Source organism: Perognathus longimembris, chromosome 1 (genome assembly GCF_023159225.1).
Source record: "Perognathus longimembris pacificus isolate PPM17 chromosome 1, ASM2315922v1, whole genome shotgun sequence".
NCBI classification, from domain to species: Eukaryota; Metazoa; Chordata; class Mammalia; order Rodentia; family Heteromyidae; genus Perognathus; species Perognathus longimembris.
The window spans coordinates 97,383,952-97,403,211 of record NC_063161.1 but is presented as its reverse complement, the minus strand read 5'-3'; the positions used below and the strand labels follow the sequence as shown (position 1 = coordinate 97,403,211).

The 19,260-nt window shown below is 39.3% G+C and overlaps 1 protein-coding gene across 1 annotated transcript in view; it reads right to left on the bottom strand.

The window, feature by feature from the left end:
• The window catches only part of Ptar1 (protein prenyltransferase alpha subunit repeat containing 1), a 40,741-nt gene extending 22,395 nt beyond the window's left edge, over positions 1-18,346 (bottom strand). Inside the window, exons 1-3 of the mRNA XM_048332802.1 lie at positions 18,196-18,346; positions 7,218-7,387; positions 2,933-2,999 (exon numbers count right to left, since the gene is read on the bottom strand). Coding sequence (XP_048188759.1) covers positions 2,933-2,999; positions 7,218-7,387; positions 18,196-18,281 — 323 coding nt within the window. The 5' untranslated portion in view covers positions 18,282-18,346. The remainder of the gene's footprint in view (positions 1-2,932; positions 3,000-7,217; positions 7,388-18,195) is intronic.
• Between the last annotated feature and the right edge of the window lie 914 nt (positions 18,347-19,260).

The window sequence follows — 19,260 nt, the reverse complement described above, 5'->3', positions numbered from 1 at the left end:
GTTTACACACATGAATCACTAGTACAGGCTAAGGATTTTCAATTTGTCTCTAATCATGAATATGAAAATATGAATAGAGGCAGTATTCATCACCTATATTACCTTTGTTTTTCACTGAATTTGATTCTGTGCCTAGTTTTGGCAAGCTACATATTTTTCTACATATTTTCTAGCCAGGCACTATAGTTAGACACTAGAGAAACAAAGGGGGGAAAAGACATGGTCCTTCCTTTGGCATGTTCTCAAGCATAAGTACTCATACAACACCTTTCTAAAAGTCTCCTTTGCTTATTCTTTCTCCTCTAACAAACAACAGAACAGCATTGTCTAGGAGAAATACATGTCTCATAACTATGAGCTATACTAAAAATGTAAACATTTTAATTCAATATACCCCAAATTGCTTAAAATTCAAATAAGTATTCAATCTAAAAATTACACGTGAAATATTTCAGTGTTTTGGGGTATTTAGTCTTCAAAATCTACTGTGTACTTTAACACTTGTAACTTGTCTCTGTTGAGAACATCTACATTTCAAGGACTCAAGAGTCATATGCTGCTACAGCCTGGACTACACAAGTCTTAAAATATTGGGAGTCCCAGTGCTCAGTCGTTAGACTGGTTCTTTTCTCTATTTGAACTCACACTTTAGTGAGATAAAATAGTTTCACAGCTTTAAAAGCATTTATATGTTATGGTGACTCCCAAATTTATATGTAGTCTACATTTCCTCTTGGAATTTCAAATTAGTTCATCTCTTGTCCTAAACAAACTCCAGTAGTAAGTAAACTTCAACTCTATACTTACACCTGTTCAGGGCAAAACCCAGAATCAAGCTCGATTCCTTTCTTTCTCTTACATGTAACTCACCATCTATAGCTTTAGAGTCTATCTAGACCTTTCTATTTCTCACCACTTTCACTGCTGTTCTTCTTCAAGTCACCAGTATTTTTTTATTTGACTTTTATTTAATTTTTATTTTATTGTCAAATAGATGTACAGAGAGGTTACAGTTTCATACATTAGGCCTTGGGTACATTTCTTGTACTGTTTGTTACCTCCTCCCTCCCCCTTCCCCTTTCCCTCTCCCCCCATGAGTTGCTCAGTTGGTTTACACCAAATGGTTTTGCAAGTATTGCTTTTGGAGTCGTTTGTCTTTTTATCCTTTGTCTCTTGTTTTTGATATGGTTTCCCTCATAGGGAATAATTAGCACAGGTTTAGGCTAGTCACAGCAGAGGATCACAAGAGCCTAATAGCTATGCCCCTATGAATGCATAAGATGATGCTAAGTGAAATGAACTATATGTTATGAAAACGAGTGTTATATCACTGTTGTAATTACTTTCAACACACCCTGTGAAACTATAGCTTCTTTTATTGATGATCCTGTTGTATCCCTTCCTGTGTATTCGCGCTATCACTGTATCTCATGTGAATACACTGGATACTGTATATATTGGTATTAGAACTAGGGAAGTGAAAGTCACCAGTATTTCTTACCCAAATTCCTGCAACCTCTTCCTAATTTCCCAAGAAACCAATGATCTATTCCAGATGGGGACCAGAGTTTTACAACCTAACATAATGTTACTCCTTAACTTGAAAATCTTTAATGACTTCCTACCTTACCTAGAAAAAAGCCAAAAGCTTTTATAAAGGTCTACAAGAACTCTATTAAATGTGGTCCATTAATCTGACCAGATTGCCAATTACACTGTCCATCACTTATGCTGCTCTGGCTTCCTTGCTGACCCAGAATATCCAGGAACACTCTGTAAGCAGGACAGAGAGATTTTCCTCTCACCATTCCTTCTAGCTGGAAGGTTCTTATGCTAGAATTCACAGGGATTAATTCCTACCTTCATGTTGGTCTTTGCTCAAGTAACACTTATTTAAAACTGTAATATCACTATTTCCTATTTCTAGTCTTTCTTATACTCCCTTTCCATTTTTTCTCCACAGGAGAAACTGTGGGTTGGAGGCATCACTCAGGTGATAAGAGTACCATCCAAGCAAGTGAGTAGAGTAAGTGAGAAGCCATGAGTTCAAATCCTACTGCTGGCAAAGAAAAAACAATTACAAAATCCTGTGTGTTTTATAAAACAGTAACTCAAAATATGATCTTAATTACAATAGACAAAAAATTAATGTGTGATTCAAGTAATTTTCAAAAACAAAGTTATAATCTGTGGCTCTTGGCTACAGGAAATTTAAATTAATTCAGAATGTTCAATAGGATTTCATTACTTATAATTTATGCTGGTACATATATATATATATATATATATATATATAATAGTAAACTCCAAACCAACATATAAAAATACATACACATACTACACATATATATGAAAAGTTTCACTTAAGCAGAGGATCTTCATTTGAATTTTAATTTATCAAATATTGTGTTTAAAAGCCATAATAATCAAAATTAAAGAATGTAATATATTTTTAAAATATGATCCCCAAATACCGAGCATCATAGATTGCAAATGATTTTCCAACAGGGGTCACAATGTGACTGACTAAAATGAAAAGCTCACAGCGTTGAGTCCTCATCCTACATACATCCCACTGAACTGTAATGCTTCTCAAATATGCCAACCAATGCCTTCTAGCCAGGTCAGTTGTGCCAAATGCTATAGCTCTCTAAAAAAGAGAAGGAAAATAAAAGCACAGTTTGCTGTAATTCAACAAGAAAATCTGTATTTCAGGCAACAGAAAACAGACATGGGTGTATAAAAAGCAGCATAGCATATGTATTCAAACTGTCATGGAGGTATTATGAAGAATGAGTGAAAGAATTAAGTGCAAGATGCCAAAGATATGATGGTTTATATTTCATTCTTCAAATACCTAACAACTCACAGGGTTTATATGTCTTCAGAAATGTGGACAAATTTCATCTTTTCACTGATGAAAATGACATACCTCACGTTCCATGCAGTGGTAAAGTCTGGGTTTAGAAGGAGCAGGGTGCACGTGACATCTATCAATTCTAAAATAAAGAGAAATCATATTAAAAACATAGTCCTGTCCTTCCATAGCTGATACCCCTTTGTTCTAAGGTTCTCTCTCATCTTTTCCTCCCTTTCTCCTTCTCTCATTAGAATCTCTTATACTGTGGAGTTTAATCACAGATACCCTGTCTGAAGTTGTTAGGGACACAAAGATTATCTTCAAGACTTTCTTCCACTTTGGTAAGTAAAATAACTCTTTAAAATGGTAAGTATAACATTTTAAAAGATGATGAAACAATGTTATGTCAATAAAGAATAATTTCTTCATTCTTTTAGAACATTTTGGCACTACTTTTATAGGTACTTTAAATGTCTAGCTTTCTTAGTGAGATGGGGTTTGGCCAATGTTTGCCTGGGATGTCTTTGAACCTAGATCCTACTGATGTCTGTCTCTTGAGTAGATGGGATTACAGATGTGGACCATCAAGCCTGGATATAATTCTATTTAAAAAAAAATCAATGTGCTAGATTTTTAAAAACACTATACTTTGTTTTAATTTACATATTTAATTTACATAATTTCTGTTCTATTTATAGTTCATCTACACATACACATAGTCACTATTTATCTGTCATAGTTTTGATAAAATTCCTGTATATTCATATAAACTCTAGAGCATCTATAAAAGGACTACATCAGTAAAATTTAGGTGTATTTTTATTTTACTGAAACTGAAAATAATTCTACAATTAAGATTATCACTCTAGAAGCAGAATACTAAATTAAATAACCCTAAGTTATATTAAATATCACTTAAAGTAATAAAGACAATAGTTAAAATTCATGTAGCACTCTTGTGTACTAGGTACTTTGTTCACATCACTATTTGAGTTCACATAATCATGTTCCAAGATATTCTTATCCCACGTAACAGGCAGGGAAAATTAGCACTACAGAGTTTAGGGAGTTTTCTCATAGTTATCCACTTAGCATGTGACTATATTAACATCTAACTGCCTTCAACAAATCAGTTATAATGCAATTAAAATGTGTGTACACAACAAATAAATGCACCACTTTCAGTGCGTAGGAAAAAAAAACAAGAAATCTAAGAAAAATGTAAGTACATTACAGTGATTTTTAAAATTCTAGTTAATATCAAAATCAATTATTTCATTCTTAGAGCATCTTAATGAGAAACATTTTTATTTTGAGCTCATGATTTCAGTACTATCAAACATACTATAATATTACAAACATGAATACAAACAGCAGGATCAGTATACATTTATTTTTTACCAGCAACAAGTTATTATAAGATAAACATGGTATGCCTCCAAAGGACAATCTAATTAACCTCTTTATGCTTTTACTTTCAATATTTTCAGGAGTAATTTAATTTGACAAAGAAAACCATATCACATTCTTTACTACTGTGCACGGAATTCCACAAATATTTCAACTACCAACAACTGGCAATGATTAAACGTTAAAATAGTAAAATTTGCCCCAGAATTAAAAGAATATAATTATGTACAAGTCCTGATCTTGCTCTTTATATGGTTATGCTCTATTAGAGGACCATATAAACAAATAATTACATAAAGCAAAATGAAGTAATTATGAAGTAGAAGCATATACCACATTTTTGGAGTCTATGAAATAGGAAGCTAGAACTAATTATCACTGGAGTACCCTTGGGAGACTATAAATGAGTAAGTCAGTAGAGAAACCACAAACAGTGGAAAAGTATGACAGTGTGCTTTCAAAGAGATTATGGCAGCAACAATGTGACTACAGCACAGCTTGCTAAGAAAATACATTAGGAAATGAAGTCTTCTCAAACCAAGTCCCAATCTCTCATCAGCTTGGCCTCCTATTACTTCCTTTCACATGTTAACTGTAATCAAACCTCATTGTACTCTAAACATTCCCTCTACTGTTCCTTTCTCTTCTCTGTACATAATTCAGACTTCTCTGCTTCCTTGTCTTTCTGCCAGAAATGACTATGTTCAAATATTTTAAAAATAATGATATTTTTATATCTCAGAAGCTCTTAGAGTGCATCTTCATGAAGGTTATCTTCACTGATCTAACCCAGAATAAATCTTTTGTCTCTGTTTTGTATGTATCTAACTTTGCTTCTTAAATAAATATTATCTTCTTACTCAAATAGACCATATATTAGGGAGGCAGGTCTTCTCTAATACATTTTCAAATTATTCATTCATTCAGCAGATTTTGTTTGCATCTGCCACAAGCAAGGTACTACTGAAATGGAAGATGATGAGTGAGTTAGGGGCCCTGTCCAAAACAAATTCCAGGTTGGACTATAGTACAAAAGCTGTTAAGAATACAGGCTTCAGAGCTACACCCTTTGGGTTTGAATCCCAGCTTCTCTACTTACTACCTGTAAAAATGTAACTGTTTTGGATGTGTTTCCTAACTTGTGAAATGGGGATGATGACAACTTCACAATGTTGTGAGTTTATTCCATTTTCCACAGCTGTCTGACACACTGTAATTGTTTTAAAAAAACAAAACTTAACTAAAATTGCAGCTACTTAACAACTAATAAGTATTTTCATCATTAATCAAAGAAGGTGTTCTTATAGTGCAATTACCTAAATGTATAAACCTCAAAAATGAGTGGCATGGGCTGGGAATATGGCCTAGTGGCAAGAGTGCTTGCCTCGTAAACATGAAGCCTTGGGTTTGATTCCCCAAGCACCATATATATAGAAAACGGCCAGAAGTGGCGCTGTGGCTCAAGTGGCAGAGTGCTAGCCTTGAGCAAAAAGAAGCCAGGGTCAGTGCTCAGGCCCTGAGTCTAAGCCCCAGGACTGGCCGTCTGCACCGCCCCCCCCCCCACCAAATGAGTGACATATGTGCACCAGAATATAAATACAGCTTTATCTGGCAAAAACTAACTTGATGAAATCATCTGATCTAACTTTCTACCTCAATGTTCTAAAACATATGACATGGTGATAAAATAATTAAAGAGAATCTAACAGAAGATAAATACCCTTATCTTTTAGATTATGTTTAAAACTAATACCTTAAAATTCAAGCCACAAAAGGTCATGCCAGCAGCTTTATGACAAGTTTAGATATAGTCTTTTAATTAAGAATCACACAGAAAATATTCCACTGACTGCTTCAAGTTAGATGTTTTAGCAGTCTAAACAAGGAAAGGTGCTATCAATCTATGAAGATAGTCTATTAAGGACAGTATTAAGGTATTCAGGAAGTCAGTATGTATGTAGTACCTTCAGCAATACTCTTTTTCATATTTTCCACTCCCAAACAAATTGTCACTCAACTGTAAACTTCTTGAATAAAGGGACTATATATCACATATCTTTTAACCCCAACAGTATTTAGAACAGCTCCTGGTATGAAGAGACCCTTGGTAATGGCTCTCAAACTAGTAATTAAGATTCTCTAGGAAACAAAGTTCTTGTTCAATAATCTGTCTACCAGCATACTGAGCACTTCTGAAGGTATGTGAGAAGAGAAAGAAGGCTTACAAAAACAATAGAGGACATGGTCTTAGATGAGCACTCCCCCAGGAAGACAGTAAAGAATAAACATAATTTGTCTACATGAAGGCTTAATTTGGGGGAGTACTAAGAAAAAAAACAGATGGGGTAATTAAGAGATTATTAGCTGCAGTAAAGAACTGACTCAGAGAAATAGAAAAAGTAATTGTGGGGCTGTTCTTTTTAGTTTTCTTTTTTTCATTTCAGCACAGAAAATACTCAGAAGATCTGAGTTTGATTAGGAATCAGAGAGATTTGGCATATTCATAAATCACTTCCATTGTCTCCTTAGGACTGATGGCTATAAAAACAAGTGCTATTGCCCACAGAATGTTAAATGATCAGAGATCAGTGACTTAGGCTTAAAGGGAATGTATTCTCCAGTGGTACTCAAACATTCTGAAAGCCATAGGATATTATCTTTAAATAAAAGCTTGCAAATTACCTCAGTATATTAACAGGTATCATTGGAATTGCTCTGGCTGTGGCAGCTAGCCTGGAGTCCTGCCTGAGGCATTTTCTATATAATACTGTGGTTGCAAATTTTGAAAACTAATGATCCAGCCAAACTCCTCACCTTCACAGAGGTGAAGCAGTTGCCCAGGAAGTGAGCCCAAACCAGAAAGCAGGAATGGCAACACCCAGAGGGCTCTTCCCATTATGTTCCATGGTGCTAGGAAAAACCAGAGGAGGATACGGTTGTTACTTACCATCTTTGTTCAGCCACTGTTTTCTTGTCCTATACAAAAGGAGCTTGTTGTGGACGTAAGGTAAAAGGAACTTGACACACCAACTCTCCACACCGAGTTTATTTTCAACCAGGACTATGGGACTCCGGTTATATCTTGCTTCAGGACATGGGATCAGGCCAATTTCATCTCTTAATATGTAAAACATAAAGAAGGTTGGAAGATAATACTGGCCATGTCACAATTTTTCTAATTCCAGAGTATTTTTTAAAACCCCATATTATTTGTCTTTCTGAGAAATATAGCTGAAAATATCAGCTCATCTCCTGGAGTGTTAGAAATTAACTAACTAACAAGCCAACTAAAGTAAGCCAAAAAACAAGTTTGTTGGTAATGGCAAGGGAATTGGGAAACTAGCATGCTTTGCTACATTGTATTTAGGGTTTTATTTTTTATTTATTTATTTATTTTTATTTTTTGGCCAGTCCTAGGCCATGAACTCAGGACCTGAGCACTGTCCCTGGCTTCTTTTTTGCTCAAGGCTAGCACTCTGCCACTTGAGCCACAGCTCCACTTCTGGCCATTTTCTGTATATGTGGTGCTGAGGAATCGAACCCAGGGCCTCAAGTATACGAGGCAAGCACTCTTGCCAGTAGGCCATATTCCCAGCCCCTACATTGTATTTAGAAATGAGAATCCACCTATCTTTGTATGACAATTTCAAAGTGCCATTCAAAATATTAAATTCACACATACTTTGACTTAGCAATTCTACTGCAACACTGCAACAAAATAGGAGACATTATAAGTACTGAACAGTGACAAAAAAGTATAGCCCACTTTGTGACACAGATGTTTAAAAAAAAATTACTCAGAGCCAAGTGCTGGTGGCTCACACCTATAATCCTAGCTGAGAAGACAAAGTAAGGTCTGAGGGTCATAGCTGGAAGCCAGCCCAGTCAGGAAAGTCCGAGAGACTATTATTTCCAATTAACCAAAAAAGTCAAGGTGGCTCAGGTGGTAAGAGTGCTAGCCTTGAGCAAAAGAGCTCAGAGACAGTACCCAGACCCTGAGTTCAAGTCCCAGGAGCATATGCATATGAACAGAGTAGCAAAAAATGTTTTGTACAACCTACAAACACCTTCCAACTATAAATACTATTACAATTCTTGTCTACATGACTTCTTCCAACAATATGTCATTTAATGAATGACAAGAACTCTTTTAATAAGAACAGATGAATAGTGTCCTCAAAGATTTTTTTAAAATTGTCTTTAAAAACAGAATAAGACTGTTTCCAGAGTTTGTGTGCGACATTACTTTTTAAGTCCCTAGAATTCTTTACCAAGATAGTAGTTTGACAAACACAAAGGGAGAAAAAACTATATTAAATAAAAGAATTCTCTTTCGTTAGATCACCATCACAAGTTAGTAGAAGACTGTGGATCTAAATGAAAATACCTCCTGAAAACTCATTTTTTTTTTAAAGAATTCAAAGGTAACCTACTTTCTATTTATCACTTCCTTAGTGACACAGGGACAAGGGAACCCTAGAAGAGGCAAGTCACTAAAACTTCTTTCAAAGTAATGTAAATCTTCAGATCTGGGGGCCCAATAAAACGTTTAGAAGATTCAATGGTATTTCAATTTTCTGACCATTTTGATGATCCTAAGAACATCATAATGCATTTTCTGAATATTTTAGTTCCTGGAAATGAAAAAAAAAAATGAATAAATAAAACCAAGTGTCCTAGACTTCAAGGAGCTAATAGTTTTGCTGAAGAGCTCAGTACCATCACTTTGCATTCCCAGTTTGTAAAGTTCTGTAAGAAGAATGGAATAAGTGCTGGGCGAGCATCTAGGAAATGATTAGTATTTCAAAATGTTTTTACATTTGTATTTGGTGAGGCTCACCTGAAATCAAACTCATTATTAGGACAACTATACACATAGTAGTGGCATACTGGTACTTTCTAGTGTTCAGAGTTTTAGTATATAAAGTAGAGCACTACAAAAGTAGCTAAAATTAGTTTTAAAACCCAGCCTAAGATTCTGTTCTCTGAGATCTAATAAATACTTACAACCCTTCAAAAAAGTGTAAGAGCTAAAAATATAAATGTTATAGTAACAAGAATAAAAGAACTCTGGCTTCTGAGTATAGTGTGTTTTGGGAGAGTTTTTGCTGTAGTTCCACTTTTTAAACATAAATCTACAGTGTAAAAGCTGTCATGTTCACTAGTTGTACTGGGAATAAAATGTCCAAGTACTAATTTGGAATCTAAATTACAGGACAAAGCCATCTGTACAATTAAAACAAAAAACAAAAAAGCATTACTTTGGTTGGCTATCTCTGTTCCAAGAAACACTTAAAAAACAAAAATGCCTCAGAGATAATAGGTGGCACACAAATGCTTCCTAAAAGGCTAATGATTAGCCTATGCTTCCCGTGAGATTTAAATAATTTTCAAAGGCTACAACTTCTCAACCTTACGAAAGAACATTACCTCTGATTTTCTTCTACTATAGTATACTGAAAAATAACATGGATCTCCCTCTATCATTTTGGGCTCTATAGACCTCAGTTTTCTCAGCTGTAAAATAGTGAGAATACATTACCTCTAGTAAAGGAAATGTGCAAGCTCGTCCAGATTTCAAATTTTATGAGAGAAACTTGCCACCTATTTGCAGATAGGGGGAATAAAAGTTTATCAAGAATATAAAGCTTTGGGAGAAGACATGCAAATAAAACAAGTAGGGTGTAGAAACACAAGACTCAGTCACAAGTCCAGAATTATAATTAAGTCTTTACTGAAACAAAGGACTAATAATAATTTTCCTGCTCATTATAATGCAATGGAGAATGTGGTAAATTATGAAATGCTAGGCAAAGATAAATATCGTCATTTATTCTTTTAGAGCTTGAGATCAGTTGGTAGCACTCCTTGGTTAACAGGTAAAGGGAAAGAGGCAAAGAATGCTAAGCCTTTGTTAAGCCTGAAGACACACAGTTTTGGCTGTTTCCTAAACATATAACCTTTATTGTGTCACTAAGCTTCCAAATAAATACTTTTGATGTCAGATCTCTGTGAGAGCTGACTAGGTCAGAGTGTGTGTGTGTGGCAGTCCTGTGGCTTGAACTCAAGGTTTGGGCCAGTGCTCTACCACTTGAGCCATAGCTCGATTTCTGGCTTTTTGGTAGTTATTAATTGAAGATAAGAATCTCATGACTTCCAACCTCTATCCTCAGATGTCAGACTCCTGAGTAGCTAGGATTACAGGCATGTGATGATAGTGCCAGCTATAGTCTACTTTTTTTCCAGACCATTTAAAATGGTAATCCAGAAGAATTTAAAAACCACAAGGAACCCAATTCTCTTCTGTCATTTTATAGAATGAGGAAACAGAAGTCTAACAACAACAGGTTATCTAAGGTCATATGAATACAGGGCTGGGAATATGGCCTAGTAGCAAGAGTGCTTGCCTCTTATACATGAAGCCCTGGGTTCGATTCCCCAGCACTACATATATAGAAAAGGCCAGAAGTGGCGCCATGGCTCAAGTGGCAGAGTGCTAGCCTTGAGCAAAAAGAAGCCAGCGGGCAGGCTCTGAGTCCAAGCCCCAGGACTGGCAAAAAAAGAAAAAAAAAAAAATCTACAGCTTGGAAATACTTACCTAAAACCTTAATTACTAGAATGAAAAGCAGAATATTTAGACCAATTCCTTCTGTTGTGCCAAGTCGCAAGACCACCCCCAAGAAGACCACCGAGATTCAGACACTCCGAAATGCAAAAGCAAGGCAAGGCTTTATTTAACGAGCTGCCAACTCGGGCCTCGTCCTACCCACCGACACAGCGGAGGTTAGGAGGAAGCCCCGAGCTGTGATTACACAGGGCTTATAAAGGCAAAGAACAAGGTTACAACAATCAGCTGGGCAAGCAAGATTAGAACACAGGTACAAATCTAATTGGCTCAGGGTTCGATTCTAAAATGGGGTTCACGTGGTGGGGCCTGACTTCAAAGTCTGGCACCTCATTTCCCCCTTTTTCTTTTTGGTACCTTGGGAGCCAATCATGGCTCCATTCTGTCCATTTCAATGGCTTGCATGTCTAGGGGATGATATAGAGGTAAGGCATGGGCCAGTAGGGCCCAATGTAGTAACCAAAGGGCCTGTCACCATTTCTTACAAGAATATTCTCTGTACCTCTGTTCTGCATGTCTCTAGTTTATCCTGCCTCATCTTCCCAAAAACAACTCTGGTCCCTTGATTTTAAAGGGGGGCTGATGGGTGAAGATCATCCATCTTCTGTAATTTCTTCAGGCTGACTCAGGGGCGTTGACCTTACCTAGCCAGGAACCTATAACCTTAGTCTCTTCAGTCCCAGTTACTGCATGGCATGAAGACCTTTGAATTTAAACTTAGTTTTGCATCATACTGCAGTCTTGAACATGTTCACACTCACACATGCACACACACATTTTCAAAAGATCTTAAAGCACGCTGAATAAGCATCGGCCGTACATTTTAAGACAAAAACCTTTAACAAATGATTTTAGCATTCTCCAGCCTCATTTTCCAGGGCTTGATAGTTTTAGTAAAACATTTTTAGTCTTAGTAAAACATTTTAGCGCACCAAACAATTTTCTGCTTAAGAAGGCTGGGTGGGGGTCCCCCTAGAGTTCTTTCTGTGGACACTCACACTCTGATTGTGAACCATCGCCTGTACATCTTTCCAATGAGCTATGCAGGTTTGACACAAAAGAGACTGTTAGACTTACAAACAACACAGAGATGACAACGCAGCATGGTGAGGTCACTCCCTGCCACCTGTGGGTGGCTTGGGCTGGCCCTACATCCACCCCGTCGGCGGCTGCGGGTCAGGACTTGGACTTGGGGCTGATGCGTCTGTGTCCTGGGCTGTCGGCAACGGCGAGTTGACTGGGCAAGACCCTCCGGAGCGGAGGGCACAGCTGAAACATTTTCCTCAGAGTCCTCCTCTTGTAGAGTTAACTGGGATGGGGAGTATGGAGCGGGAAACATTTCCTCCTCCGTGCTTCCTCCCTATGTCAAAGCTCCCTCAATTTCCTCAAAGGTGGACCATTCTGACTTGCACAGGGTGATCCACTTTTCCTTTTTAAGGGCCACACCTTGGTTCTGAGCTATCTCCTTAACCTCCCTCCAGTGAGCTAGGATCAAGTCTAGGGGGCTAGATGGAGGTCCTCAAGATAGAACGTTATCCATAGCTCTGATCAGAAGTTCAGTCCAAAAGGCTACAAAAAACAAAACAATAAAAAAGGAGGAAAACACACAGGCCTGAGAACAAGAAAAGCTACGAGTTGCAGATCTCCCAAGCTGGCCCACAACCTCCTACAAGGGTGCAGAAGGAATGGACCCGAGTTGGCCCACAACCTCCTGCAAGAAGGAGTGGACCCGAGTTGGCCCACAACCTCCTGCAAGGGTGCAGAAGGAGTGGACCCGAGTTGGCCCACAACCTCCTGCAAGGGTGCAGAAGGAGTGGACCCGAGTTACGAGTTGGAGATCTCCCAAGTTGGCCCACAACCTCCTGCCAGGGTACAGGAGGAGTGGACCCAAGTTGGCCCACAACCTCCTGCCAGATAAGCAGAAGGAGCAGACCCAAGTACAAGGTGGGCGGGTTGAGTCTCGTTTAGGAGGTCCTCCTGGTCAGTTCTGGCCAAAAACCAAACTGACTCGCGCCCTACAAGCAAAAGCAAAACAGACAAATTACAGGACAAGACAAATGAACAGTGCTGTTTACTTACCTTCGGAGTCTGGGATCTCGGGGTCTCTGGGGCTATCCCGGACGAAACCCCAAATGTTGTGCCAAGTCGCAAGACCACCCCCAAGAAGACCACTGAGATTCAGACACTCCGAAATGCAAAAGCAAGGCAAGGCTTTATTTAACGAGCTGCCAACTCGGGCCTCGTCCTACCCACCGACACAGCGGAGGTTAGGAGGAAGCCCCGAGCTGTGATTACACAGGGCTTATAAAGGCAAAGAACAAGGTTACAACAATCAGCTGGGCAAGCAAGATTAGAACACAGGTACAAATCTAATTGGCTCAGGGTTCGATTCTAAAATGGGGTTCACGTGGTGGGGCCTGACTTCAAAGTCTGGCACCTCACTTCTAGGTTTCTGGCAGCTTAAATACTAATTTCATGCTCAAGAAATGGTGGAAAACTCAGGGAAAAAATACAAATTAAAAGCTATTTGTCATGTTTCGGTCACTACTAAGGTTTAGGTATACATATACCCCTCCCCTACAAGTATCTCATAAAGTATGTGATTATATTGTATATTATCCTTTTTTGTTCTCTCAAGATTTGACAATCTTATTATTTTCCTACATAATTCAAAGGTATTCTAATGGATATAACGATTCTGTGACACATACCAAAAAGTATTTCTTCACAAAATAGTCTTGTAAAGAAAAAAAATTAGTGACCCTTTCACCACCATTAATTTCATTGTTTTACATGTAGGTTTCTAGCCCTTTAGATTCCTGGTATTTATCAAGATGCACAAGTAAATATTATCTGCATTATCAAGGGCACAAGATTTTTAAAGATGGGAAAGTTTGGGAAGTGACCAAGTTCTATTCTTCTGAAAGACATAACACAAAATACTGACTTTTAATGAGCAAGTTTACTTAAGAGAATGCACAACAAAATGCAGTTCTTTAAGTACCTCACTTTTAATGGAGGTCCACTGAAGTTCAGGGTTCATATAAGATAGTGACTTTTTCCTCACATGTCTAGCTAGGCTCTTTTGATTGTGCCCGGTGGAAATGTCAATCAGTAAGAGCAAATCCACTTTCTATTCACAAAAGTATCATCAATCATCCTTTTTAGGAGAGGTGGAGGTCCCAAATACAAAATCCTATCATGTGGAAACTGAATAAAAAACAAACAAAAAAACTGTCCAAGGATTCACAAACTAGTACGGATATCTTTAACCTAATAGTTATTTGTTTTTGCTAGCTTATCCTCCACTTCAGAACTGGAAATTCTCTCTAGAATAATAAAAAAAAACAACAAGGAATGCTAGTGAAATAGTTAAAGGAATTAGCTCTTGCATACTGGTAATTAAAACTTTACTAGTTGGGGCTGGGAATATGGCCTAGTGGCAAGAGTGCTTGCCTCGTATACATGAAGCCCTGGGTTTGATTCCCAAGCACCACATATACGGAAAAAGGTAGAAGTGGCGCTGTGGCTCAAGTGGCAGAGTGCTAGCCTTGAGCAAAAAGAAGCCAGGGACAGTGCTCAGGCCCTGAGTCCAAGCCCAGGAATGGCAAAAAACAAAAAACAAACAAAACAAAACAAAAACTTTACTAGTGATTAATGGAGTTGAATGACCTAACAGGCTTTCTCATTAATTTAACAGGCTTTCTCACTGATAACTTTGTATATCACCAAAATTACATTACTGACCTTACAGAATAGCTACACAAATGACTATTTGTTTTCATATGTTATCTTGTTAGTTTAATATATATTATTTTATTTATTCTGCACAATAAGCTTCTACAGAAAAAAAAAATGAGCCCCTTTTAGAGATGAGGAAAGAGTCTTGTCTAGGTTTATCCAGTTAGTAAATAAAAAGGCAAGGTTTAAATTCAGGACTCAAATTTGAAATCCAAGCTTGTACAACTATATATCTATTTAATTAAAATCAGGTAAAAGAAGATCATTACACTTTCTGATTTCCTATTCCTCAGTTCAAGTGGAAGACAATCTAAAGCTGCCTTTCCTTACTGCTCTCCTATTCAAAAACTTGCACTGGGCCCTTGTAATGCTTTTAAAGTATATTTTCCGTAAATCAACTATTTTTCACATTATTTCAATCTAAATGTTATTTCCTCAGAAAGAACCACGTTGACCATCTAGTCTAATAAAGTTTCCCTGTTAATATTCTTTCAAGATATCCTTTTTACCCTACTTCTGCATAACCTGTATGATTTATTTGAAGTTCCATTAAGGATAGGGATCAGGTGCTGCTCACCTAGAGGTATCCTTTTGTGAATGTATAAATGGGGTGAAAGAAATTAAACCAGTCAAAGACATCTATAATGTGTCCCAATAGTATCTCCTCAATCACATTCCTTTCCTTGGGGGCTATTCACTGCTCCTAATGGAGCTCTCTGTCTCCCTCACACTGTAAATCCTAGGCTTCAGTGTTCAGCTTAAAACTGACTCCCCCAAGAATTCTGGCCCAGACATATCCAGCTTCCCTTCTACTTCTAATAGACTCACTTACTTATCATACTACTGATATAACCTTTATAAACTGAACTGCAGGGTTAGTTTACTGTTTGTGCACATAGATAGATCTTGGTCTCCATTTTAGACCCACACCAAGAAAAACAGTAACCACTGGGCACATGGTACCATTATATATAAATCAGAATTAAATTTCAAATTCATTCCTCACATTATGCAAATTTCAAGTGCTCAATAGCTACATGCGGCTTTTCTAACAGATACGGAACAATTCTATCGTCAAGGAAATTTCTGTCTCTTCCATATGAAAATCGTATTATATACTTTTTCCTGTCCCATATAGTGAAATTGGTACTTCAGTGAGAGACAGCCAATAAGGTAAAAGCAGTAATAACTTGCCCTAATTAACATGACCCTAATTACACTGTATAGTTGTCTTCCACATTAACACAGGGTCTATACATTATGCTAACACCTGACCCTGGGTGAAGCCTTCAGTTGTAGAGAATCCATTGCAATTCTCTGAGTCACTGATACAAACAACATTTGTATGGAACTTATATGAAAGTGCTTCACATTCATCTCTCATTCCATCGATGTAGTTTTGGCAAGTGGCAGAGGGATTACTTAACAGTAACAAGTACCATTGTGATTCTCCTGTTCTCATTAGCCTTACAAGATCAAGAGGAATCTAAGGCTGAGAGAGGATAACCTACCCATATCAACAGTAACAAAATCTATGTCTTGCTTGGATGTTAGCAAAAAAAAAAATCAGTGTACCTCATGTTGAAGAATGGAAAACAATAGTTAAACAATGAAAACCTTTTATAATACTATAATTAGGATCTAAGTATAAAGGTAAACATGCCTCATTAAAAAAAAAACTAGGAATGTAGCCTTCTTTTTTGAGACTATGTTACATGTTTTGAACTTACATATTATTTCAAATGCTCAACTCTTCTTAAACTTTTAAATCTTGACTGACCCAAATGCCCACTAATGGCTATAAATTTAAGTTTTCACAAGGAGCATACTAATGAGATTTCATAGTAAAAGTATGAGGAAGGGAAGGACATTAAAGCCTTATGAGTTTTGATGTGATCCAGAACTGGGACATGTTCCACACTGTACTGTGCCAACCTGCCAAACCAATTAACACCCAATCTCAATTTCTTCAAATATAAAATAATGACACTCTTTCAGTCTACCTCAAAGGGAAACTAAGGTGATTACTATGTTAGACTTCTAGCCTCTGCTATAATTTCTGCTAGAAAAATGACACCAATGATGAGAAAACAAGTTCTTCATTTGCTCAACTTTTTTTTTCTTTTCTAAAGATGTCTCTTATTTGCACTGAAGCTCTCATTCTCAAACGTCTTGAAAGACTGAGACACAACAAGACATCAAAGCATTCTTTAAAAGGCTCAGCAACCACTATGGCGACTGCCAGGAAATCATTCCAAACAGGCTCATTCTGTAAAAGGCAGCAGTCAGGAGGGAGACAGAAAGTGGCACTGTCAGAGGTGGCAGGTGTGTTATGAGGCCCAGCAGTGTTTTGTTTTTAATGAGACACAGTCTCAGTCTCCAATTGTGTGCCACAAGGGAGCAAGACATTGAGGACTTTTTAAATCTTTTCTAACAGCATCACCTTGGATGAGGGGGGGTGGGGAACCACCCCACTTTGTTAAGAGGTAGGTTTGGGACATCCTTTTAAGCAGAAAAGTTAACAGAGCTGGAATGCTTAAAAAGTAATTCCTATGTTCCAGTTTCCAAGACAAAAGCTTAAAAAATAAACTCCATAAACCAAGTGAAAACAAAGCAGAATTGGAACTCAGGTTTCTTGCTTTAGAGGCAGAGAGATGGGAGAGGAGCTACACTGTTGCTGCTTTTTCTTTTTAAAATCCTTTTGTCTACTGTTGCTGCTAGCTCTTGTAATAGCTTCCTTAAAAAAAAAACACCATTCATTTAGTAAAGGGAAAAGTGTCAAGAAAACGTACCATCTGTAGGCTTTCTTCCTATCATACTTCAAGCAAATGAGAAGGCAGGACGAGATATAAAAAGTGTTGGTCGGGCAGTGTCCTGTTCCAGAGGGCGGCGGGGGGGGGGGGGGGGGTGAAATATGTCAACACGTTCCCTGGCCGGTATGAATCAGCTACCGATACAAAGTGTGGAGGTCGCATCGGCTTTATCCGGACCCACCCTGCCTGCAGACGCTACGCTAGGGCAGGTTCTCTGCTCACCTTCAAGACACATCGAATCCGAGTCACTTTCTCACCCGGTGCCAAATGAAAACGCAACCTCAAACTTACTTTAGGCTCCCCCGGGGCTCGGGTTCCGAGTGGGTGACCCCACGCCCGGATTCGGAGTTGTGTTTACAAAGCACACCCAGATCCCAGACCCACACAGCCGTGTGTCCCACGACCCGCTTGGGTGGAGGCGGGGGGGGAGGTCGAGTTTGGAGAACTCTCCGGGAAAGGGTGAGGAGGACGAGCGAGACAAATTCTACATTTCGGATTTAACTATTCGAGGTCACCGCTGGGAGGCTGGAGTCCCCACCAGGGCGCCCAGGTCACGGAATCAGGCCGTCGGGACGCGGACATTGGTCCGCACCGACCCGGCTCATCCTCTCCCAGCGACAGATGTGCGGGCCAGGCGGGACCCAGCTCCCCGGGTCATCCGAGGTCAGCCGAGGCTCGGCCCCAGCCCCGCCCGCCCCACCGCCCCGACGACCCCCCCCAGAGGCCGACAGGGGCGCGCGACTCACATGTGTGGGTTCCTCCGGAAGGCGTTCGTGATGTCCTTCACCACCCTCTGCACCAGCACCGCTACCTCCTCGCTTGTCTCGGCCATGTTAGTGGCGGCCGCGGAGAGAGGCTCGGGCGCACCACGGGGACAACCGAGCCGCCGGCGGGAGTTCCGCGGGGAGGGGGAGGACTAGAGGTGGGGGGGGGAGGCCGAGCGCGCGCACGTGCGTGCGTGCGTGCGTACGCTGGTAGGTAAGGGAGCGTGGCCACCGAGGCGGCCGAATACTTCCGGGTCAGGTCAGCCCAGAGGCCGCCGGAGTGTGTCTTGGCTTCTCATCCACCCGGCCTTCCAGGAGTCTCTAGGCTCCCTTATATCCCGGGGTTCTAAGCTTCTCTGCCTTGGAAGACTCGGCAGATGAGTTTGCAACATTTTCCCCACCCCCAAACCGTTGGTTTACCTGTGTGTGTGTGCCTGTCGTGGGGCTTGAACTCAAGGCGTGTGTGTGTGTGTGTGTGTGTGTGTGTGTGTATGTATGTGTGTGTGCCTGTCGTGGGGCTTGAACTCAGGGCCTTTGCCATTGAGCCGCAGCTCCACTTCTGGCTTTTTGATGGTTAATTGGAGGTAAGAGACTCGCAGGCTTTACTGACCTGGCTGGATCCTCAGATTTCAGCCTCCTGAGTAGTTAGGATTACATGCATGAACCACCCACTCCTGGCTGGTTTAATTTTAATACCGGAGTCCATTCAACTAGAGATGCAGGGGTTATCAGCATACTCCCCTTGAGCCAGATCGTCAACACAGTGGATCTGAATTGAGAGCCCTGACTCTTCAACTAACGGTTTTTATAGGGTTGTCAGGAACATGCTGATTAGCCGAAGCTGGAGAGTTTATCACAGAAGGGGGTTGTTCACGTAGCTGCTGGGAATGGGTCTCTTTGTGTCACTGAGTTGGACAGTCTTAGGTCGGGTTTAGCAAAACATTTATGAGAAACACATATTAAGCAAGGCAATGAAGCATATTGTAAGCTAAGGCATTTTAACTTTAATTTTTAGTAAAAATGGAGTTGCTCTTGATTATTTTAGAC